Raw genomic sequence first — 24481 nt, 5'->3', positions numbered from 1 at the left:
TAAGGGCCCCTCTGTCAGGCCAGGAGGTCAAAGGGAAGAAGGGGTTTCCACCTTGTTCCTAAAAATGTGAGGTGGATGGTTGGTACTGTTCACTTCTCAGTCCTACGTCAGCTCGCTCTCTCTCCCACCATCTAAAACCCAAACATTTTCTGTCTTGCTGGATGTTCCTTCCCATCTGGTGATACAAACGCGCACACACAACTTCTGGGACACTCTGTTCTGATCCTCTTGCTCGCACAAATTGAAAACAAACCCTGAAGGCAGCTGGAAGGTCTGGGTGTCATTTATTGACAGCGGCTTACATTGTCTTTTCTTCCCTTGATTGCTTCCTTTGGAGCACCGGCCCCCAGCCCTTGGGAAGGAAGGGCAATCTCTTAGAAAGGGAGCAGGGAGCGGGAAGGCAGATGCACAAGTCCTTGGCAGGTGTGCTCAGCCCCGGCAGGATGCAATCCTTCAAGTTGGAATCCCATTGGGTATCTGAGAGGACCGAAGTGGGGAGTGGAAAGGAAGTCTCCAACAGGACTCACATCTCAGTCCAGGCCTCTTGTACTATTCCAAGTCCGACCCAGTTTTAGGACGCTGGTGGGGGCGGTAGAATCAGGCCCACCCACCTTGACGGGCAGATTCTTCACTCCATGCCCTGTTCGCACACACCTGCTTCCGCTGGTCACAGTTAGGGGGAATGGGCCTTACGGTTAAGATAGACCACTTCCTCTGGCCCTCCCCAGCTGCATCTGTGTTCAAATGGCTGGAAAAATTGCAGGCTTGCCTTTTTGGTTCAACTGTGTGTGTGCCACCATCCTCAAATCTTCAATGTACGACAGGATGGAGGCTACGGGTCTACTCAGGCTGCCAGCTGTGCTCCCATCCATCACAATACTGCCCTGTCTTTCTTCTGCCAACTGTCAATGCCTAGGGTGGAAGGCCAGCAGGCTCCAGAGGGCTCAAAGCCAGTCTGCATAAGCACTTGGCAATTTTGGATATGAAAATGGATAAAAAAAAAAGTGGAACAACAAAAGCTTCATTTGATAATTAGAGATCTGAGTGATTTTGCTTTTATTTCCTTCATGTTAAGCCAATCATGAAATTTCACAGTGATTTCTGGGGTGGGGCAGAAGGAAAGTGTATTCAGAGTGACGGAGGCCATGGCCTGTTGGCCCGAGAAGGTGCAAGCAGGGGAAGCCTCACTGAGGAAGCTGGAGGAGCACCGACTGCCCGGCCGGCAGGTAGGTGATGTTCCGAGAGCGGGAGAGCTGGTAAGCGATGTCCTCAGCAGCCTCCAGCTTGCGCAGCTCAATCAGGCCGTCACCTGCGGTGGCCAGGGAGTTGGCTATCAGCTCGGCTGCCTTGGAGTCGCCCTCAGCAGAGATGATGGCTGCCTTCTTCTGCTGCTCAGCCTTCAGGAGAGGAGGTAGAGAGACTGGGATTACACCACAGCATTGCACATCAGGTTATGGCCTAACTAGGACCAAGTCAGGAACCCTCACAGAGTCCTCAAGGCACTCTGGGAGAATCCTTCCCTCACCATGGCGTCAGTATAGTCTACCCGGCCCCCCTCTTCCCCTTTAGGCCCACTTGTCATTGTAGGACAAAACAAAACAAACAAAAAATGTTAAGCTATCTAGTCAACAAGTGTTTATTATACACCCAACGTCGCCACACAGTGCTAGACCTCTTACAGGCTCTAGAGCCACAGTAGACACAGAGCTAAACACACCCCTGCCCACTCAGGGCTTACGCTTCCTGTAACTAAATTCCTCTTGTAGATTTTAAGAATGAAACATCCTTCATTAGGAAAACTAGCGGTGTGGAGAGGCAGATAGCAAGTGGCCTTTGCATACACCAGGGAGAACAGGATACTACGCATATACATTGTGTTCTACCATTCTCTCCAACATCTGGATGGATTCAGCAACAGAAGAAAACCAACAAAAAGCGACAGCACATCTGGCACGTTTGATCTTCTTTGCTGTCAGTTTCACTATGTAACCATGGCGTAAAAGTAACTCCTCAGTGGAGACGAAAACATCGCAGGAGTAACATTTTTATGTGTAGGGGAAGATTTTTCTGATCGTGGGCAAGTAGGAAAAAAAGCAACCCTTCAGTGATTTAGGAGCACACCCTCGTATTCCTGACAGCTCCCCACAGACTCTGGAACCGATTGTAGGAATAAGGTTCCCTCAACCCTCTTCTGTTATTCCAGACAGATGACAGATGACAACTTTGTAGGCCACCCAGCAGATGGGGAAGCCGAGCACGGGAGAAGGGAAACTGTTCCTGCCATCTGGTTGAGCACTCACCTTCTCCACCACAAATCTGGCCCTCTCGGCTTCCTGCTGAGCCACCTGCTTGGCTTCCACTGCTTCTGTGAACTCCTTCCCGAAGGTCAGATGTGTCTATGGGGAGAAAGTGAGTGCAAGCCGAGGCAGTAATTGCTTCGACAGCCTTGCTCGGAGGCCTCCCCGGCCACTGGCAGGAAGAGGCCAGGAATGGCTCTAGCAGCAGCTGGAGGCACGGGGAGATGCTCTTCCATCTCCATCCCCTTGGTCACACTTCTGTATTCTTAGCTGCTCGCATTGTGCCTCCACAGAATTCTGTCACCCTCACTGTGGTTACCCCATGAAGAAAATGGCACCTGGGGCTTTTAATGGGGGCCATGGACACTACAACGGATCTAATCAATCAATCACCTCCCTAGAGGAGACCTGTGGGTTCCAAGACCCCCACGACTGACTTTTGCTCTTCCAAGATCTTTTGATGCCCGTTCCAAGACTTGGGTCGGGGGAGGCAGATGGAAAACTGAACCCCTGAGAGCAGAGGCTACAGCTGGTTCCCAGGGATGTAAGAGTCTGATGCTCTCTGCTTATGGATTAACCAGTCCACTTCCTTCTCACAGCACCACCACCCTAGACAGGAAGAAGAGAGGGCGGGGTGGAAATCATGGCATCTCAGCACACATGTAGTTCTGGTAAAGGTTTTAAAAGAAAGGCAGGTAAAGCCATTGGTCAGAGCGAGAGCTCAAGTCTTCTATCCACAGACCTTCCTAATCATATAAATAGCTGGGATTCTTTGGCTGAGTGACTGTCTCTGATGATACAGAACAGGGAACAGATCTCAATGCTCCTAAGGCCTAGCCTAGAGCAAGTCACTGCAGCCAACCTTTTTTTTTTGAGACAGGGTTTCTCCGTGCAGTTTTGGTGGCTGTCCTGGATCTCTGTAGACCAGGCTGGCCTCGAATTCACAGAGATCTGCCTGGCTCTGCCTCCCGAGTGCTGGGATAAAAGGTGTCCACCACCGCCACCTGCTACAGCCAACTTTTTATTGAAAAAGAAGGCTCAGGCGCTGAAGAGATGGCTCAGTGGTTAGGAGCACTTGTTACTCTTGTAGAGGGCCCAGGTTTGAGTCTTAGCATCCACATGGTGACTCACAACTATCTGTAACCCCAGTTACAGGGCATTTGATGGATATATGTGGTACACTTATATACATGCAGACAGAATATAAACACGAATTAAAAAAAATCTAGAGGAAAAAACCTGAAAAAGGTACAAAATGAAGAAATCGTTGGTCTAGGCACCAAATGCAGTTTGCTTCACTTCCGCTCCACCCCCAACCTCTGCTTTTTAAAATACATGCAACCTCCAAGTTTAGCAGAGAAAGTCCTGGCCCCAGAGTTTTGCACACTACACACCTAAGTCTTCTGATTTGTTTTTTGAGACAGACTTTTTCTCTGTAGCCCAGGTGAGCTGGAACTCATGGCAAGACAGGACCGGGATCCCAGGCACGGGCCAATATGTCCAGCTAAGTCTTATACTGCAGCTGCTTGACTCTGCCTGGTCCACTTCTTGCTCAAACTCTGGACTCAGAAATACAATCCCAAGAATTGAAAAGCTAAATGTGTAATTAAAGAATAAAATTTCTTTCTGAGAGGGCCAGCCGAGGGCAGCGAACTCCCCAGGAAATCTAATTTTCTTCTCACACCTCTTAGCTATGGTTTCTTGTGGTCAGCCCACATTTCCCCAGGATGGAGTGTGTGGTCAGAGTCTAGAAAGATGCCAAGTTTCTCTTAGGTTTTTTACTCCATGCATTCTCACAGCCAAGGTGCTTGTGTTAACAGTGGAAGAGCCTGGGGTACAGTGCTCTGCAGAGCCCAAGGCTGCAGCTTGGCATGTTGCCAGTAGAGGGAGCCACATGCCCTTCCCTCCCCTAGGGGGGACAGGAGAGAGGCCATGCCTGGGGGGAGCAGAGGGTGTTCAGAGAATGGCTGTTTGAACAGCTGCACAGATGCTGAGGGGAAGCCTGGCCTTTCCCAGGCTAGCCAGAGAGAACAGGAAGCACTCTGCCTTGCTACCTGAACAAATCACTCCAAGACTTTTCTCAGGGACTCTAAGAACACGACCCCTTCCCCTCACCTCAGTCTGAAACACTATACTGCCTATATTGCTTTCTGTCCAAATTAGACACCCAATATCACATTAATACAGAGAATATAAAGTCTCAAAAGGTAAACCACACCTCCGAAGTGTCTCCTGTTCCTCCACACCAGGCCTGGGGGACAGCCACTCACTTGCACCCTATCACTTTTCACCAGGAGCTCCCAGGACCCCTTCACTAAGCTTCAGACCCTCAGTGTTGATGAATCTAGGAGCCTGGCTGGGTCTACTCTAGAGAGGAAGACTCAGCTGTTCCCAGGCCTACCTGCCAACCTTTCCCTGTGCCTGACGAGGCCAACAGGAATCACTTTCTAGGGAGCCTGGGAAGTTCAGTGGTTAGGTACCATACAAGGCAATCAGAGGTTATAATAAAAATATGCGTGACAGACGGAACGGAAAGAATGCTCAATCAAAAACAGACCCAAGGCGATGGCCTCCCACATCCCTCAATTTTCACGTTTTCAAGGCCCACCATCCAGCTAAGTGGACACAGGACCTAACCCTGTGTGCCCAGAAACAAAGCCAGTCACCTAAGCAAGAGAAGAAGCCCCTCCCCTCAGCCTCCCCAAGGATCTCACCAGGGACACGTCATCCAGGATGAGCCCAAACGTTGCCGCTCTCTCTGTGAGGTCATCGCTCACCTGCCTCGAGACCAGCTCTCGCTGGGTGATCAATTCTCCAGCATCAAAGCGAGCCTGGCCCCAAGGGAAGACAGACGAGCACAGGTTAGCAAGGAAGAAGAAACAACCAGCCCACCTACCACCATGTAGCCACGCTCTCCCTGCCACCCAGCCACCTCTCAGGCTGCGCTCTAGGGCTCGGGGAGAGGGTCCTTATTCACTCACCACTACTGACTTGAGGATCTCTGTGGTGATGGATGGCAGCACCCGCTCATCATAGTCCTCACCAATGCTGGTGTAGATTCGAGGAAGCTGGCTGGCCACCGGCCGGAAGAGGATGCGTAGTGTGATGTTGACATTCTGCAAATCTTAGGGGAAATTGGAGGAGGTATCAGTGGAAGAGCACCTTCACATATGTAGCAGACTAAGGCTAAGTCCTCACCCTCACCCTTAGGAAAGCATGGGAGTTAAACACAAAACCACAGCTGGACTTCTCTATGACCTTCCTAGGCCAGGTCTACTACAAACCATACACAGAATGTCGGTTAGACCCCAGGAGAGGGCTGGCTCCATCTGTTCCTCAGCAGAGCCCAGCAGATCACTCAGCACCACAGAGTCAGGAACCACAGGCAGGCTGGGACTGCACTAGCCTTTCAGTAGGTCCTGAACGCCCTCGGAGAGCAGTTCACACAGTGTGACTAAAGAGGGTTTGGGACTGTGAACACCTTAAACCAAACAGGCTAATGCCCACAATTCTGAAGTGGGCCTTGCCAAGGGCTGGTGTGTGCTCAAGTCAGGAGTCAGGCCTGGGTTACTTGGATCTGGTAAAAACAGCATCCAGAGCCCACTGACCTGGGCTGTGGGACCACTCTGATGGTTACTAATGACGCAGCCTGATGACTGAGCCAAACTGAGCGTACTAGCCTGTGAGAATGAGGAGAAAGCGCAAACGGTTGGGGAAATTGGAGGAGGCATCAGTGGAAGAGCACCTTCACATATGTAGCAGACTAAGGCGAAGTCCTCACCCTCAGCCAGGGCCCACTTCCTGACACACAGAGGAGGCGGCCGGTCGAACCACAGTGTACTGATGTGCAAGGAGTCCTGATAAAGTCTAAACAAAGGCAGCTGAGCCATTGGCAGGGTGAATTCAAAAGGCTCATTATTCACACACACTCAGGGAGACCGTCAGCCCCTACCGCTCCCTGGCAATTCAGACCTGTGCAGAGCTAAGTCACCAGCACCGAGTGGCACCCATGAGTAGGGTCCTGCCCCAGGCACCGAGAGGGTGGAAAGTCCACGAATGCACATAGCCTCTGATCTCTGGAGTCGCCCGTCCCAATTTTAACAAGTGGAGGTCCGTACTGCATCCTTAGCACAACTGTGAGACGACACAGACGAAAGCCCCAAGGCAGGAAGTTTAGGACATTTTAAATCCAACCTCATTCTTCTCCACTGACCATCCCCACCTTTTATTTTTCCTTTGCATCACGAAAGCCAGTTCCAGCAGACAGACTTCTATTCCCATCCTCTCTCTCTTGTTCTAACTTCTCACTCTGCAGGTTCTCCAATCAGGAGACAGCACCAAGGAGCCTGGGCAGATCTCTGCTCCACACGTCCTTGGCCATCTTCTCCTCCCACAATTCCAGCTGCCTATCCTCACACCTGCCTTCTTGAGGACCGAGGTCCTCCAGCCTTCCAGCCAGCACCAAGCTTGGCACAGCACAAACATCTGCTGGGGGACAGCACCTAGGGCATCGAGTGCTGTCCGCACACCAAGCCCACAGGACCCTTCTTCCCACGAGTTCCATCGGCTGTCTGCACTCTGACTGCGGAGGGGTACAGTGAGGGCGCATCACTTCAAGCTCTAACTAGAAACCCAGTGGAGTGTCTCAGGCACAGCGCCTTGTGGCCCGGCCTGTGAGAGCGCAGTCTCAGGTCTGCCCCATTGGAGCAGAGACCATGGAAAGCAAGGCAAAGGGAAGATTGCCAGCCACAAGGGTTTGGACAGTCACTCTGGGGAACAAGAGCTGATGGGAAGGGTCAACCACAGCAGGAAAAGAGAGGAGCAAGAGCTGATGGGAAGGGTCAACCACAGCAGCGAAAGACACATTTAGATTTCCTCAAAGTTAGGACAACATGTAACTTTTCCCCTAAGGCTTATTTTACTTTATGGGAAAGGATGTTCTGTCTGCATGAGCACCACGTGGATGCTTGTTGGATCCCGTGGAACTGGGGTTACAGATGGCACTGTCACCTTATCAGTGCTGGGAACCAAACCCAGGCTCTCTGTAGGAGCAACAAGTGTTCTTAACCACTGAGCCATGTCTCCAGGCCCCAGTATGAAACTCTTAGAGTAGCCTTTATATTTGTCTCTGAATTTCTCCTGCTGCATGTGTTTACCTTAAATATGTATTTTAGTCTACCAATCTACACACACCTCTCCAGGACAATCAGACGACAAATTCTCTACAATAATTCTTAGTTACTTTTTTATTTACTTATTTTACATGGAGGTCAGAAGACAGCTTGCAGGACTCTGTTCTTTGCTTCCACAATGTGGTTTTCAGAAATGAAATTCAGGCTTGGTGCCAGGAGCTTTTTACTCACTGACCCAACTTACCAGCCTGGAATTCTTTTTCTCTTTTTAAGTGAACCTTTAACATTGATTTATTTATCTATGTATTATGTATTGTTTGTGGGTGGGTGTGCACATGCCAGGGTGTGTGTGAAGAGGTCAAAGGACAACTTGCCCGAATCAGTTCTCTTGTCCTGATAGGTCGGACTCAGGGACTGAACTCAGGTTGTCAAGCTTTGGCAGCGGGCATCTCTCTAGTCCTTAAACTAACCTTTTAAGTCAGCATGCAAAGTAATGGGTTTTATTATGACATTTCCTTTCCTTTCCTTTTATTTCTTCTGAAACTGACACTCACATATCAGAGCTTAGCCAAAGATGACCTTGAACTTCTGATCCTCCTGCTATAAAGTGCTGGAATTACAGGCATGCACCACTACAACCAGTCTGTGTAGTGCTGGGGACTGAATTCAGGGACTCAGGCATGCTAGGCATGTACTCTTCCAACTGAGCTCCGCCCCAGACACACATTATGGCATTTTCATACATAAGTCATTATGCTCCTCCAATGCCCCCCAGTACCCCTGCCCATACCCACACTAGAAAGTCTTTAAGACAGGATCTCGCTACATAGTTTTGCCTGGCCTGGAACTCACTATGAAGACCAGGCTGACCTAAAGTCACAGAGATCCACCTGCCTCTGTCTCCTACTGGGATTAAAAGCATGCACCACCATGCCTGGTCTCCCACACCAGAAATTTGTCTTTTTGTTTGTTTGTTTGTTTTTAGAGACAGTTTCTCTGTGTAGCCCTGGCTGTCCTGGAACTCACAGATCTGGCTGCCTCTGCTTCTCCAGCACTGGGATTAAGGTGTGTGTTACCACTGCCTGGCACAGACATTCTTAACCTCTTGCATCTTGGCAGCCCACAGATGTTTCTGGGATGAACAGCACAGCACAGCTCCACAGCTCCTTTATCAGATACAGGCAACACTCACCTTTGCTACCAGTGATGACTGGTACGTTCCGAGGTCGTGAGCGGCAGTCGAAGATAATGGGTTTCTGTACCCAAGGGATGAGAAAGTGAGTCCCTTCCCCTACCACAATGTCCTGCACTCCACGGAATCGGTCAAAGATGACAGCTCTGTGCCCAGCATCCACTAGGAAGAAATAATAATGACAGGTCAGAAAAACCTGTCACTCTTTAGCAGAAAGGTTTGCAAGATCCTTGCTTCTTTCTTAACTTTAAGATTTGCAAAAATTCCTTATTTCACTCCTGTGTGCGTGCACACGCGCACACGCATGGCCGTGATGCTCATGTGAAGGTCAGAGAACAACTGTGGAAGTCAGTTCTCTCCTTCCACAAGTGGGTCCTGGGATTAAACTCAGGTTATCAGGTAGACAAGTGTCTACCCACTGAACCATCTTGCCAATCCCCCTTTTTTTGTTTTGTTTTGTTTTGCTTTTCGAGACAGGGTTTCTCCGTGTAGCTTTGCGCCTTTCCTGGAACTCACTTTGGAGACCAGGCTGGCCTTGAACTCACAGAGATCCGCCTGGCTCTGCCTCCCAAGTGCTGGGATTAAAGGCGTGCGCCACCACCGCCCGGCCCCCTTTTTTATTTTTATAGAAATACATTTCCTATGACTGGGAGGGGCCACGTGCACACCATGATGCACGTGTGGACGTCAGGAGACGGTTTTGTGTGGCCTGCTTGCTGCTTCTGTCTGCACCAGCTCCAGGGACAGCACTCGGGTGACCTGGCTTGTGCCGTGCGTACTTTTACCCACTAAGCCATCTCACCAGCCCTCTTTTCCCCTCGTAATTAAGACTGAAGGCATTTAGACCCTTGTCTCTTTCTCCCATTTGTTAGGTTTCCCTCCCTGCACTGTCTTCCTGAGCAACCACTTCCTGTCCCGTAAGTCTCCCCAGGTACTTCAAGGCCGCTCCTTAGCACCCTTTCTCCTTTAAAGAACTGGCCACTGAATTTCTATTAGCCATCCCACCCCAGCCAACTCCCACCAACTCAATCCCAGGAACTGCTTCCCAAGAGTTCTATAACTCAAGAGCTCTTCACTGCCGACATGTATGCATGAGCTCCAGTTTAACCTATGGTCCCAGAAGCACGGGCCCCACTTTGGGAATCCTGAAATGCAGATGTTCCCATTGTTCTGTCCTTTTTGGAGACAGGGTCTCAGGATATAGCTCAGATCAGCCTGGAACTCACAATTCTATCTCATCCTTCCCCCTGCCAATTCTGGGAGCATACGGAGGATCCGACTCTGTGGTTTTTTTTGTGTGCCCCCTGCCAAGATAGGTTCTCACTATGTAGCTCTGGCTGTCCTGGAACTTACTCTGTAGACCAAGCTGGCCTCAAACTCAGAGATCTACCTGCCTCTGCTTCTCGAGTGCTGAGACTAAAGGCAAATATCACTATGGCCAGCTTGTCCAGCATCTTTCTAATAGCTGTCTTGTGGACTCAGAGAGAAATTTAAAAAAATGCTCTCTAGCTGTATAGATGAAGGTACATGAACTATGGCATCAAGATGTGCCTCATGAGCCAAGCAGGTCTCGGTCTCCCCCCCACCCTCTTTCCCTCTCCTCTTTGACTTTGTGAGATAGGGTCTCACTATGTAGCCCAGATGGGCCTAGAACTCAAGATCCTCATACCTGAGCCTTATGGGTACTGGGGTTACAGGAGTATGCCCCCAGACCCTGGCTGAAGTAGCTACTTTCTCTCTTTTCCTATTTGAATTGAGAATTAGTCTACAAATGTTCACTCTGAAAATACTCATCAAAAAGTCATATAGCCAGAAGCAAGAGCTTCAGGAGTTCAAAGGCTAGAGGAGACATTGTCTTAAAAGACAAAACAGCAGGATGTTAAAGCCACCTGAGCTGGGTATAGAGGTGCACACCTTTAATTCCAGCACTCGGGAGGCAGAGGCATGTGGATCTCTGTGAGTTCTAGACCACCCTGATCTACATAGAGAGTTCCAGGCCAGTCAAGAGCTGCATGGTAAGAACCTGTTTCAAACAAACAAACAAACAAACAAACAAACAAACCCAAACCAAAAACCACACAGGAGGTATATCAAATCTGTTTGTTTTGAAAGAGCATCAAAGTTGGAGGGAATCTTAAGAGAAAAACTAGTTCAGTCCCATTGTTTGACCACTGAGAAAGCAGAGGACTAGGAGGGACCTGCCTCTAAGGCCATATAATAAAGTCAAAGAAAACCTAGCTTAAGCCCTGTGGCACTGTTAAATGCCCAGCAACGCATCTCAAAAAATATTTTCTCTGCAACTAGCTGAGCAAAACCTTCTTTCTCAGGACAAGGTCTCTCACACCGAGAGAATTTGCCAAGTTATTTCACCCACATGCAGAGGAGAAGCACGGAGATCCTACCACTCTGCAGAGGCATCTGGGTAATAGAGCACCACTTCAAATTGGCTAAAGAACTAGAAACATCCAAACAGCAACTGGACAGGAGGGCTCCTCTTGAACAAAGGCTCTAAGTCATCAGCTCTCAACCTGTGGGTCTCGACCCCTTTGGGGGGGGTCAAATGACCCTTTCACAGGGTCACCTAAAACCATCGGATAATACAGATATTTACATATTCTGTTATACTATTAAATGTAAATAGAGGTACACTATTAAGTAGTAGACTCACAACAGTAACAAAAATTACAGTTATGAAGTAGCAACGAAAATAATTTTAGGGTGGGTAGGTGGGTCACCACAACACGAGGAACGTATTAAAGGGTCGCATTAGGGAGGTTGAGAAGCACTGCCTAAGTGAAGACAGGGTCTCCGTAGTTTGTGGGATAGCTGCAGGTGAGCTCCCTGAATCTCACACACCTTCAGCCAGCAGCTAGCCTCAGGAAGGTCAAAAGGGCTATGCAGGTCAACGGAAATCATCCAGAAAGCACCACCCGCCTCAGCACCTCACCGTTATATAAGGCAGAGTTCACCACGCCTCCTGCAACTGCTAGAGTCAGGCCGAACTTTCCGATGGACTCAAACACCTTGGCAGCCATGATTGCTTCCGTTGCACCCACTCACACCTAAACACGGGGCGAGAATAAAACAACCTGACATGAAATCCTCAGAGAAAGCCCTCTCCAGGCCCAACAGTCACTTCTCAGGATAAACCTTCACGTACCTACTCCTGTGAGCTCTAACTCACTCACTGAACACCTCCTAATAACGCTCAACATCTTGCAAAATGTAGCAACACTGTTTGCTTTTGCAGATGTTTCTTAAGAACCATTCAAAGAAGAGTCTGGTACACTTGGCTCACCATAGGAAGGATGTGTCAGAGAACCTCGTACCACACAGAAAACTACACTCCCATTTGCTAGACAAAAGGCTCACAAGAGTATGTCTATGGTTGGCTCTGGGTAATGTGAGTTTGGAAAAATAACTCAAAAATGTACTACAAGGATTATGCCAACAATAAAAAGGATAATTCCTGTTGACATTTAAGTTAGGCAGTCTCAGGACGGGTGGCGGCGGCAGCAGCAGCGCACGCCTTTTATCCCAGCACTCGGGAGGCAGAGGCAGGTGGATCTCAGTGAGTTCCGGGCCAGCCTGGGATACAGCGGGAGATCCAGGACCGGCTCCAAAACTGCATGGAGAAACCCTGTCTCGAAGAAAACAAAACAAACAAAACCGCTCCCCTTACCCCCCCCCCCCAAAAAAAAGTTAGGCAGTCTCCAACAGTTTAATTTAACCTTCAGTTTCTGTATGAAAATTACTACTGGTGAGATGCAGAGAGCGGTTACACTATTAAGTAGTAGACCAGGGTTAGAATGAGGAGATCGGAATTCTAGACGGCACTGGAAAACTCCTCCCCACACCTGTTAATAGGAAAGCGGAGGGGGCAGGGGTGCAGGGAGGCAGAGCAGTGAAGGACTGGAGGTGGGGCTGCGGCGGGGTGGGTGGGAGCTGACAGGCTCGAAACCCGCTCAGCCTTGAACTTTTTAATGCCCCGCCCCTGAGTTGCCCTGCCTGCGCTCTTCAAATCCTCCCTCAACTGCGAGCCTATCCCCTTTTCTCCACGCACACTGATCCTCCGCCCCTGACACCAAGACACCCAGTCTTTTCTATTTCTACCAGCTTCTGGGTTTTTCCTCATCCAGTCCCTTGCACAAACCCCTGGTTCGTTCTGGACTCAGCCTTTCCTTCTTCTCCAGTAGGCTTGCCTACACATGCATGCCATGCCCCCACTGCACATAGAAGAGCAAAGGAGGGCTACGGGGACATAAAAACAGAGGCCCGCACGACCCCTACCACGCTCACCTGCTTCCACTCTGACCTCCACATGAATTCCCCAGGCTCGCATACGGCGCGTGCGCCAGGCAGCACCTCCCTTTCCCCCGCCCTCTTTAAGATCCGTCCCTTCAATTGGTAGAACCGAGCGCAAAGCATTCTGGGAAGCGTGGTTTGCTGTCTTCCGCGGGCCCGGTGGTTTTTCTGAAGCCAACTACAACTCCCAAAAGCTTATGCAGCAGCGGGCCCGAGCAGGAAACCTGCTTCTGTTTGGTGGTAATTAAGGGGACGTTGCCGCAAAGCCTTTCGGGGGTTGTAGTTCCTTGGTAAAAAAATGCACGTGCCTAGTTTGTAAGGAGGTGATTGCTAGTAGAGAAGCGGCGCGGGTTGGGTCGGAAAGGCTTGGGCTTCCACTTGGTGGCGGAAGTAACTGGATAGTAAAGGCGGTGGGTGGGCATTTTGGAAAAAGGTGATGGCCTGAGAGACTTCTAGGGAGGCTAAGGACGGCCCTCAGGGACTTTCGAAACTTGGATCGCCTGAGCCACTTCAGGACCTTAGAAACGGCTTAAAAAGAAGAGGAGACTCATTCAGGTTTTGCACAACAGCAAAAGGGCTTGATTTAGGGTCTAAGTCTCCTGGGCACTTTTTTTTTCAAGTTGTATTTGAGAAATTGCAAGAATGGGACGGAGAACGTGTGCACCTTTCCTCAAGTTCACCTGTTGTCAACAAGCATCTGTTGTTATCCCTCTCCTCTCCTCCACTTTCTTCTCCCCGAGCTCCACTTTTCTCTCTCCTACCACTCTCTAAATACAAGGACACCCTCTTGTCAGTTGAGCAAATAGTGACTTTTATAGCAATCCTCTCCACGTATTCGATAAAATCTAAGGTGAAGTACTGTGTTTATTTCTCGTGGACATGTTGCTCTGTAAATACACAACTTCAGAGAATATGGGCATATGCACACGTACATAAAAGGCATGAAACAAGCTGGACGTGGTGGTGCATGTCTTTAATCCCAGCACTCGGGAGGCAGAGGCAGGCGGATCTCTGTGAGTTTGAGGCCAGCCTGGTCTCCAAAGTGAGTTCCAGGAAAGGTGCAAAGCTACACACACACAAAAAAAACCTGTCTCAAAAAAAAAAAAAAAGTTAATTAAAAATAATTTCATCAGAAAAAAAAGTGAATGATGTTATATAACCCGAGTGAGGAAGAATCAATATGCAAAGACCCTTCTCTCCTAATAAACGTTTGGATAAATGAACTGCAAAGGCTGTCGGGCTCCCAGAGGACAGGAAGAGCACCACAAGCGAAACAGCTGAGGATGGACATGTACCTCGGTGGCAGAGCACATGCCTATTATGTGCTAGTTCTTCAATTCAAACCTCAGCACTTGTTGCACGAATCCTAAATGGTCTTTAATAAAAACCTGGAGCCAGATATCAGGTTGAAAGCTGAAAGATCAGAGAAGCAGATCTTACCAACTCCTCAGCCTGAAAGAGAGCATATTCTTGTCTCTTCCTACCTTATATTCCTTTCTCTGCCCAGCCATATCACTTCCTATCTCAACCTTCCTAAGTGCTGGGATTAAAGGTGTGTGTCACCACTGCCAGGCTCTGTTGCTCTTTCAGACTGGATTAATTTGGTGTAGCCCAGCGTGGCCTTGAACTCACAGAGATCCAAATGGATCTCTGCCTCTGCCTCCTGAGTGCTAGGACTAAAGGTGTGTGCCACCACTGCCTGACCTCTATGTTTAATTTAGAGGCCTATTCTGTCCTCTGATCTTCAGGCAAATTTTATTTGTTCAAAATATCACCACAAACACTTTTTTTTTTTAAAGTACTTAAAAATATTCAAAATGAGGGGAGAGCTGGAGAGATGGCTTAGTGGTTAGGATCACAGTGTTGCTCTTCCAGAGGACCTGAGCTTGGTTCCCAGCACACAGCAGGTGGTTCTCTTGTAACTCCAGTTATAGGGGATGCAATGCCCTCTTCTGGCCTCTGGGCAGGGGTGGAGGTGAGGGTGGTGGGGGGTACCAGTACACACACACACACACACACACACACACAAACCTTAAAAATCCAGAATGTATTGAAAATTTATATTTGCTTAAAGATATTTGGCATTACACCTATTCAATAAACACTTATTTAGTACTTACTACAAATAAATGTTTTTTTAGCCCCATTTTTATATCTCCAGTTGGAAACAGCAAAATGGAGTTTAAAAATCCACATTTATGGGGCTGGAGTGGTGGCTCAGGGGTCAAGTGCACTGGCTGTTTTCCCAAAGGACTTGGGTTCAATTCTCAGCACCTACACGCCGGCTTACAGCTTTCTATAATTCTAGTTTCAGGGGGTCTAATACCCTCTTCTGGTCTCTGAGGGCACCAGGCACACAAGTAGTACATAGACATATATGCAGGCAAATCACCCATATACATAAAATAAAAGTGCAGACATTGATTTATTGATTTGAGTGTGGTTTTGTGTGTGGCCACACTGTACCTGTGGAGGTCAGAAGACAACTCACAGGAGTTGGTTTTCTCCTTCCACTGTGTGAGTTCTGAGGGTCAAACTCAGGTTGTCAGTAGGGCTTGGCAGCAAGTGCCTTAACCCACTGACTTATCTTACTGGCCCTAGTGCGGAATGTGGTCAGAGAAGTCAAGAAACGTGCTATAGTCACTCAGCTGTAGTGGGTAGCCATTCCAGCCTTGGCCTGGAAGTTCCAACCCCCATTGAGGCTTCCGTAATGGTCACGCCCACAAGGCGGGGCTGAGGGAGGACGATGAAGACCCAGGATCGAGAGGAGGGCTCTCTCTTGATTCCGGGACCCTGGATGCTGGAAGTAGATGGAGCAGAGTTCTCCAGAGAACACCACCGGACTGCGCCATACCTTTGCCAGACCCTACAACCTATCCCTTCATTTGTAAGTTACCCCACAAAATAAACCTCCCTTTAAACTACGTGGAGTGGCCTAAATTCACCAACACACAGCTGACAAATGGCAGATGTAGTCATACTGCAGACTGTAATTTTCTGAGCTGTGAGACTGCAGGTCAGGAGGTAACAGCTTAGCCATGTTAGATTTTGAACTCAACACGCAGAGAAGATGGTAATTAAAGAAACAGTCACAGAAGACGGTCTCTTTTGCTTTATTCACTTAATGCACATGTACAAGAAGCCTATTATTACAGTCATATTGGATGGTGAGCTAGATGAAGACAGAGGATGCTGGCCATGTAGAGTTTACACTCTGAGGTGGGGATGGATAGTATCTAGACCAGCAGTTCTCAACCTGTGGGTCACGACTCAATGGAAATCCTCCACCTCCAAAAATATTTACCCCACAATGACTCATAACAGTAGCAAAATTACAGTTATGAAGTAGCAACAAAAATAATCCTATGGTTGGAGGGTGGTCACTGCAACACGAGGAACTGAACTAAAGGGTCGAAGCATGAGGGAGGCTGAGATCCCCTGGCCTAGACAAAAACAAATTAGGAATGAAAACTCAGATGAAGGTTTGATGTTTCATGAAGGATATCAGCAGACAGTTGGAGGACGCAGGGACTTTTCAGGGAAGGTTTGGGCAGCAGCAGCAGTGTGAACTCAACTGTCTCTCTCTTTTTTTTTTTTTTTTTTGGTTTTTCAAGATGGTTTCCCTGTGTAGTTTTGGTGCCTGTCCTGGGTCTTGCTCTGTAGACCAGGCTGGCCTCGAACTCACAGAGATCCACCTGGCTCTGCATCCCAAGTGCTGGGATTAAAGGCGTGTGCCACCACTGCCCGGCTGGGGGTCTTTTTTATAAGAGTAAAGTAAAGACTTTCGGATATGCCCATCAGACATCCGTTTCTGTTACTGGGCAGAGCGGTGTCCCTGCCCATTTCTAGGTCAGTTACTAGCACATCATTGACATGTTGGGACTCCAGGACTCAAGAAGCAAGGTCTGGCAGGAGGACTTGACTTCTTTTTTTGTTTGTTTTTTGTTTTGTTTTTCTAGACAGGGTTTCTCTGTGTAGCTTTGCACCTTTTCTGGATCTCACTCTGCAGACCAGGCTGGCCTCGAACTCACAGAGATTGGTCTGCCTTTGCCTCCCGAGGGCTGGGATTAAAGGTGTGCTCCACCACTACCTGGACTTGACTTCTAAACCTTATGATCACCAAGACCCTAGCAAATCAAAATGGATATTCTTCCTAGCGAGGAAGGATGGAAGGAAAAATTGGATATTGGAATTGGAGCCAACAGTGTCTTCCAGAATGGTCCATCTGGGACAAGCTAATCAAGGAAGTCTCGATGAGGAGAAGGCATTGGAGGCAGGTTATAGACTCAGAGGTTAAGAGCACTGACTGCTCTTCCAGAGGTCCTGAGTTCAATTCCCAGCAAGCACATGGTGGCTCACAACCATCTGTAATGAGATCTGGCACCCTCTTCTGTATACATAATAAATAAATAAAACTTTAAAAAAAAAAAAAAAAGATGAGGCATGGGTAGGGCAGAGGAGTGGAGAGTCCTGGGTCAAAAGGATCAGTATGTGTGTGGCAGACACCAATCAGGTCTGGCAGGTAAAGACAGTGAGAAAAGAGTAGCCCAAGGTGCCATCTCCTGGTGACCCCTGTGCATGGATGGAAACAAGAACAGCAACAACAGAGGTCAGAGAGATGACTGTGACGTGATGACAGGACATCACTTCTGAGGAGGTGACGCCATGCCACACCGCTGTTGGCAGTTGTCTCTTTGGTGGGTGGGGCATGAACCTAGGATCTCATCAGAGTTGATGGGCTATGAGTCGCTGCCTCGTGGCAATGTGCCTGGAGGACTGGCTGGTGATGGTGAGAGGGCTCTAATCACCCCACAAGCTTCCCTTGTGTTTCAGGAGGACCAGAAGTCATTCCAACAGGAGTGTGATTCCACTGAGCTTCCTCTCAGTCTTCCTTAGAGAGACTGCGTGTGTGGATATGTTAGATAGCTGGCCTGCCGGGGTGGAACTATTTCCCTACAGTGCAAAGAACTTGAGGCAGGTCAAGCCTGATCCACTGAAGACATTGGATGAAGATGAACCTGGCCAGGGTGTAGTGAGTGAATGGGAAAGTGACTCCCAGTCTACAATAGGAAAAGGGGCAAGCCCCAGTTATTGTAGGATTGCCTTGTCGAGACCGCCTCAACCAGCAAGGTAGACGCAACACCGAGCTCTTCTTTCTGCAGTTTATTCAGGAACCTTGAACAATCTTCTGACCCCAGGGGGGAGCCCTCCCTCAGCCCTAATAGCCTCTGGGTAGCCAACCCTAAGCCGCCATGTGGGCATCACGGATAGGTCCAGGTATGCGGAAGCAAGCCAGATCCTAAAGCCAAGCTGAATATGGAGTTGTTTACTACTGAGAGCGCTCACCATTGGGCTGGTGGAAGGCGGAGACCAGCGCCATCTTTAGGGCGCGGCACTTCGCAGCTCTCTACATTGGCTGGAAATCTTTGCTTTATTTTAAATGTGTTGGGGAGTCCTGGAAAGTTTTGAAGTACTGGAATGGATTATTCTTTTAGAGGAAAATAGTGGACCCGGGAGAAAATGCATGAATACTAACACTTGGAATTTCCCAACAAAAGAATTCAGGCAGATCACCCTATCTCAGTGGTTCTTGAATCTTATTTTGTTTTGTTTTTTGTTTTTCAAGACAGAGATTCCTTGTGTAATATCTCTGGCTGTCCTGAAACTCACTTTGTAGACTAGGTGGCCTCAAACTCACAGAGATCGGCCTGCCTCTGGCTCCCCAAGTGCTGGGATTAAAGGTGTGCACCACCACTGCCTGGCAGTACTTGGAAATTTTAAAGTTTTTTAAATTAAAAAAAAATTTTTTTTTTGAGACAGGATTTCTTTGTGCAGCTTTAGAGCCTGTCCTGGAACTCGCTCTGTAGACCAGGCTGGCCTGGAACTCATAGAGATCCACCTGCTTCTGCCTTCTGAGTGTTGGGATTAAAGATGTGTGCCGTCACCACACAGCTCTTTTTGGAAACAGGCATTTCTCTTAAGAAATGGAATTTCAGGGTTGGGGATTTAGCTCAGTGGTAGAGCGCTTGCCTAGCAAGCACACGGTGATGGGTTCAATCCTCAACTCAAAAAAAAAAAAAAAATGTTAAAATTTTAAAGATATTTATTTATAGCTGGGGAATGGTGGCACATGTCTTTGATCCCAGCACTTGGGAGGCAGAGGCAGGAAGATCTCTGTGAGTTCGAGTTCGAGGCCAGTCTGGTCTATAGAACAAGATCCAAGCTACACAGAGAAACCCTGTCTTGAAAAACAAACAAACAAAAAACCAAAAAAAAAAAAAAAAAAAAAAAAAAAAAAAAGGCCGGGCGGTGGTGGCACACAACTTTAATCCCAGCACTCGGGAGGCAGAGGCAGGTGGATCTCTGTGAGTTCGAGGCCAGCCTGTTCTACAAAGTGAGTTCCAGGACAGCCAGGACTGTTACATAGAGAAACCCTGTCTTGAAAAACCAAAGGAAAAAAAGAAAAAAAAAAGAAAAAGAAAAAATTTTTATTTAGTGTGTGTGTGTGTGTGTGTGTGTGTGTGTGTGATATATGTGTGCACTCTCACACATTTGTACGAGTGTGCTTGCAGAGGCCAGAAGACATCGGCTCTTCTGGAGCTGGAGTCATACGTGGCTGTGAGCTGTCTGATGTGGGTGCTGGGAACTAAACTTTGTCCCTCACAAGGGCAGCAATCACTTTTAACTACTGAGCCATCCCTCTAGCCCTTAGTTTTTATTTTCACAGTGCTAAGATCTGACCCCAGGACCTCAAGCATACTAGGCAAGCACGCTACTGCAGAGTTACATCTCCAGCTATTCTTAAACTGTTTTATTATAGAACACTGTTCTATTTTTAAAGCTATCAACTTCCCCCAAAGAGTTTTAAAATATGAATTCCAGATACTCAAAATAAAAATGAGAAATTTAATACTTTGAAACCATTTAAAAATAACCAGAGTAGCCAGGTGTGGTTCATACAAGTAATCCCAGTACTCAGGAGGCTGAGGCATGAGGGCCATGAGTTGGAGGCCAGTCTGGGCTACATATCAACATCCTGCCTCTAAAAACAAACAACAGCACAGGATATGGTGGGACACACCCCGAATCCCAGTGTTAAGGAGGCACAAAACATAGATCTCTATGAGTTCAAGGCTGCTCTAGTCTAGATAATAAGTTCCAGGCCAGTCAGGATGGCATAGTAAAAAACCTGTCTCAAACGAATCAACAAAACATCAAATAAACAGTTTATAAAAACTGATAGTTTGTCAAAACTCTGCTGTGGGGAGCGGCGTTATTTCATATTATTGTAAATCTTGGTCCCTTCATTTAATCTTCTGGGCCATCATGATTCAAGTGGCCTCTGGAAAACTTAGGAGAATGACAGGGAGCTAGATGTGGTGGCACATGCCCGCCATTCCAGTACTCTGGAGGTTAAGCCAGGAGAATTGTAAGTTCAAGGCCCGTTTGAACTAGATAGTGAAACACTATTTCAAAAAACAAATAAAATGCACAACAAAAGAAGACAGAAAGACTAGGAGTGCTCTGTTGTAGACTAGTATTTTAAGATGTGTTATATTTGTTCATGCTGTGGAATGTTTGTTTAATGATGCAAAGATGTGTTGCTTTCTTTTATGTTACATTTGTTTAACTCTGTGAAGCTGTGTTACTTTGCCTGTCTAAAAAACCTGATTGACCCAATAAAGAGCTGTATGGCCAGTAGCAAGACAGGAGAAAGGATAGGCAGGGCTGGCAGGCAGAGAGAATAAATAGGAGGAGAAATCTAGGGAGAGAGAGAGAGATCTAGGAGCGAGAGAAGGAGGAGGACTCCAGGGGCCAGCCACCCAGCTCCACAGCAAGCCACAGAGTAAGAAGTAAAGCAAGGTAGATAGGATAAAGATAAAAGCTCAGAGGCAAAAAAGTAGACAGGATAATTTAAGAAAAGTTAGCTAGAAACAAGCCAAGCTAAGGCCAGGCATTCATTAAAAAGAATAAGACTCCATGTATTTATTTGGGAGCTGGATGGCAGGCCCCCCAAAAGAGCCCAAACAGTAAACAATAACAACAACAACAACAACGTGCAGTCAAGACAAGCTGGAAGACTTGAGTTTGGTCCCACATAGGCTGTCAGTTTAGGTGCATGAGCCTATATAAACCCCTATGCTAAGGAGATGGGAGACAGGAGAGTCTTGGGGGCTCACTGCCAGCCAGTCTGGTTGAATTAGCAAGCTCTGGGCTGAGTGAGAGACCCTGCCTCAAAAAATAAGATGAAGAGCAATTGAGGAAGTCACCTGACAATGACCTTTAGCTTCCACATATATGTGCTCACATGTACACACACAAAATCACATACATACACATGTACCCTCCACACACACACACTCACACAAAATAAGATAGACATTAACTTCTTTTGAACCTGGATTCTAGGTGTGTGCCACCATGCTTAGCAGAAGTTAATTTATTTTTGCTCTATAGGTCACTCACAGGCTCAATTTCTTTTTATTGTGTTAGGTTTTTAAAAATTATTTTTATTTTATCTGTAGGAATATTTTGCTTGTATGTAAACCTTATACCATGCGCTTGCCTGGTGCCCACAGAAGCCAGAAGAAGGTATCAGATCCCCTGGGATTGGAGTGGTTGTGAGCCACCTCATGGGTGCTGGGAATATATCTCTAGTCAACTGAAAGGGGAAGACAGAGTAAACAGACAACAGTGATTTTTACTTTGGGCAAATGAATCAGAAACAGCACATTTATTTTCTGCCCAGTTTTGTTGGTGAAATTCAGTTACTTGGTCTCACGAGGTCACAAAATGGGCTTGGAAAAGTAGTTTGTGGCTGGGCAGCCAAATGCACAGGAGGAAAGGATCTGGGGACTAATTAGTCACCCTAGGGGTCTTACTCTTCTCCTGAGCAATCAGACAAGTGACAAATTCAACACAAGAAAAGCAATAACAGGGAAGAAAATCAAAACAAAAACAAACTAATCCAAACAAAACGTCACAAACATAAAGCTTGGTACGTTCTGAGGCAAGAAGCACCAACGATCTGAACAAACCACTTGCTATAATTGGCATATTCAGAGAAAGATTTTGCCATTCACGAAAACAAAACAAGGTAGTATTAAGAAAAGGAGGAAGAAATGAAAAATGAAATGTTTTCTTTAAATGAAAAAAGATGCCTGGGCCTGGGGGATGACTTAGCGGCTAGAGCACTTCCAAGCATGAGGATTAGGGTTTGGATCCTCAGAACCCACAGAAATGCTGGGTGGGCATGGCCACCTTCCTGTAATCTGGAATTTGGAGGAAGATTCCCTAAAGGAAGCTGACTAGTTAGACTATCTGAATCAATGAGCTCTGGCTTCAACATGATAGCCTGCCTCAGTAAATCAAGTGGATGGCAGAGAAGCCACCCGACATCAATCTCTGGCCATGCACATTTAAAATATTTATGGGATGTTGAGATGACACAGTGGGTAAAGGTGTTTGCCGTCAAGATTGGTGACCTGGGTTCGATTCCCTGAACCTACATGGTAGAAGGACAGAACTAACTCCCCCATGTTGTTCTCTGACAAACCTATCAGGAGATACACTCTAAATACAAGGTCACAAACATGTTTTATCTTGTGCATTTCTGAAGACATTGCGTAAGGATGCACTAGAGGAAAAGAGGGGGAAGCTGAAAAAGATGGGGTTCAGAAACATCGCAAACAAGACATCACACTGGAAGAGGGGACCTGAGGTGATGATGTTAAAGGAAGTTATGCAGAAAGAAGCCCAAGAAACAGGGTGAGCTGAGGGAGCAGAGGGCAGGTGAAGAGGAAAAGGGTTGAAGATACTCAGAGAGGGGCTGGGGAAGTAGCTCATCCGGGAAAGTGCTTGCTGTACAGGAGGTAAAGATGGAGGGTCCCTGGCTAGTCAGTCCACCTAATGAGTGCACTCCAGGTTCAGTGAGAGACCCTCTCTGAAAAACATAGGCAGAGGATGATTGAGGAAGACACCTAACATTAACCTTTGCACAAACCCACATACAAACAGGCACACACATATGAACATACACACACCAATAAGGAGAACGATTAAGGAAAAGACCGATATGTTGATGCCTGGTTTTCACACACATGTGCACATGCATATACACACATAAACACAAAGTTTGTAATCCCGGCATTGGGAAAGCAGAGACGGGAGGATCCCTAAGACTTACCAGCCAGCTAGCTTAATTGGTAAGCTCCAGGTCAGTGAGAGATCCTGCCTCAAAAGAAAACAAGATAGGGGCTGGAGAGATGGCTCCGAACTTAGGACCACTTGCTGCTCTTGTAGAAGACCTGGCTCATATTCCAGCACCCATATGATGATGGCTCACAATCTCCTATAACTCCAGTTCCAGGGGATCTGATGATCTTTTCTGACCTCCCCAGTCTCCTGCACACACACAAAAATAAAACCAATAAAATACTGTGAGAAGCCAGGTGGTGGTGGTGGTGCACGCCTTTAATCCCAGCACTCTGGAGGCAGAGGCAGGCAGATCTCTGTGAGTTGGAGGCCAGCCTGCTAAAGAGTGAGATCGAGGACAGCCAAGGATACAGAGAAACCCTGTCTCAAAAAAAACCAAGACCAAACAACAGCAACAAAATACTATGAGAAGATTTTACTTCTATCAGTATAAGGATTAGTCAGCAATAGGTGCATAGAAAACTAGTCAGAATTTTAGAGAAATGTAAGTTTCATTCCTAGGTATGAGCAAAGGAAATGGCTGTGTGAGGAATGTGTTCATAGTGATGAGGTTAGCACTTCAAAGATTGCATTGAAGTATGAGATGGCTGCTCCGGAAAAGAGGGAGCAGGGAGCGCTGTGCTTGGGCTCCATCTTCATCTCCCTGACGGAAGGCAATAGGTAGGTATTAACAGTGGGGGGCTGTGCAAGTAGAGCAAATAGTGTGTTTGTGTTCAGAAACACAAAGGGGACACCAACACCAACAAACGAAAGACAGTGTAGCCGGGTGTGGTGGCACACAGCTGTAATCCCAGCACTTGGGAGGTGGAGACAGGAGAATCAGGAGTCCAAGGAAAGTTTTCCTTGCTTAGACACTGAGTTTAAGGCCAACCTGGGCTAAGTAAGGCCAAGTCTCAAAATACAAACAAATGAAGACTTGGAAATGGCTGGGAGTCATGGCCTCTGTTTACAATCTCTCCACACTCCAGAGGTTGTGGCAGGGGAAGTTAGATGAGTTAGAGGGCAGTCTGGGCTACATAAGTAGCCTAAGTCAGCTAGTTATTTAATTAACTAATAAGCTAATTAATTAATTAATTAACTAATAAACTAATAAATAAATTGATTGATTGATTGATTGATTACAGTATGTACCTTGGGGAACAGTTCGGTAGCGTGTTCCTCACTCTTTATCCACTTTCTGGAACTCTGAGTTCCTTTTTTTGAAATGCTGAGACTAGGCTGGCCTCGAACTCCCAGAGATCTACCTGTCTTTGCCTTTCCAGTGCCGGGATTAAAGGCGTGTCCCATCACAGTTAGCTGGCACTCTGAGTTCTAGATACCAATATACTCTATACATTTAT

At 47.4% G+C, this 24481-nt stretch overlaps 1 protein-coding gene across 1 annotated transcript; it reads right to left on the bottom strand.

The window, feature by feature from the left end:
* Window positions 1-255: 255 nt before the first annotated feature.
* Window positions 256-12985, bottom strand: Phb (prohibitin). The gene is made up of 7 exons (XM_036197642.1): window positions 12921-12985; window positions 11569-11683; window positions 8622-8783; window positions 5279-5421; window positions 5012-5128; window positions 2301-2396; window positions 256-1397 (listed from the first exon to the last, which is right to left on the bottom strand). The coding sequence occupies exons 2-7, from the start codon at window positions 11654-11656 to the stop codon at window positions 1185-1187; spliced, it is 819 nt and encodes a 272-aa protein (XP_036053535.1). The 5' UTR covers window positions 11657-11683; window positions 12921-12985; the 3' UTR covers window positions 256-1184.
* Between the last annotated feature and the right edge of the window lie 11496 nt (window positions 12986-24481).

This window comes from Onychomys torridus, chromosome 8, assembly GCF_903995425.1.
Source record: "Onychomys torridus chromosome 8, mOncTor1.1, whole genome shotgun sequence".
NCBI classification, from domain to species: domain Eukaryota; kingdom Metazoa; phylum Chordata; class Mammalia; order Rodentia; family Cricetidae; genus Onychomys; species Onychomys torridus.
This window is presented reverse-complemented; position numbering and strand designations above follow the sequence as displayed.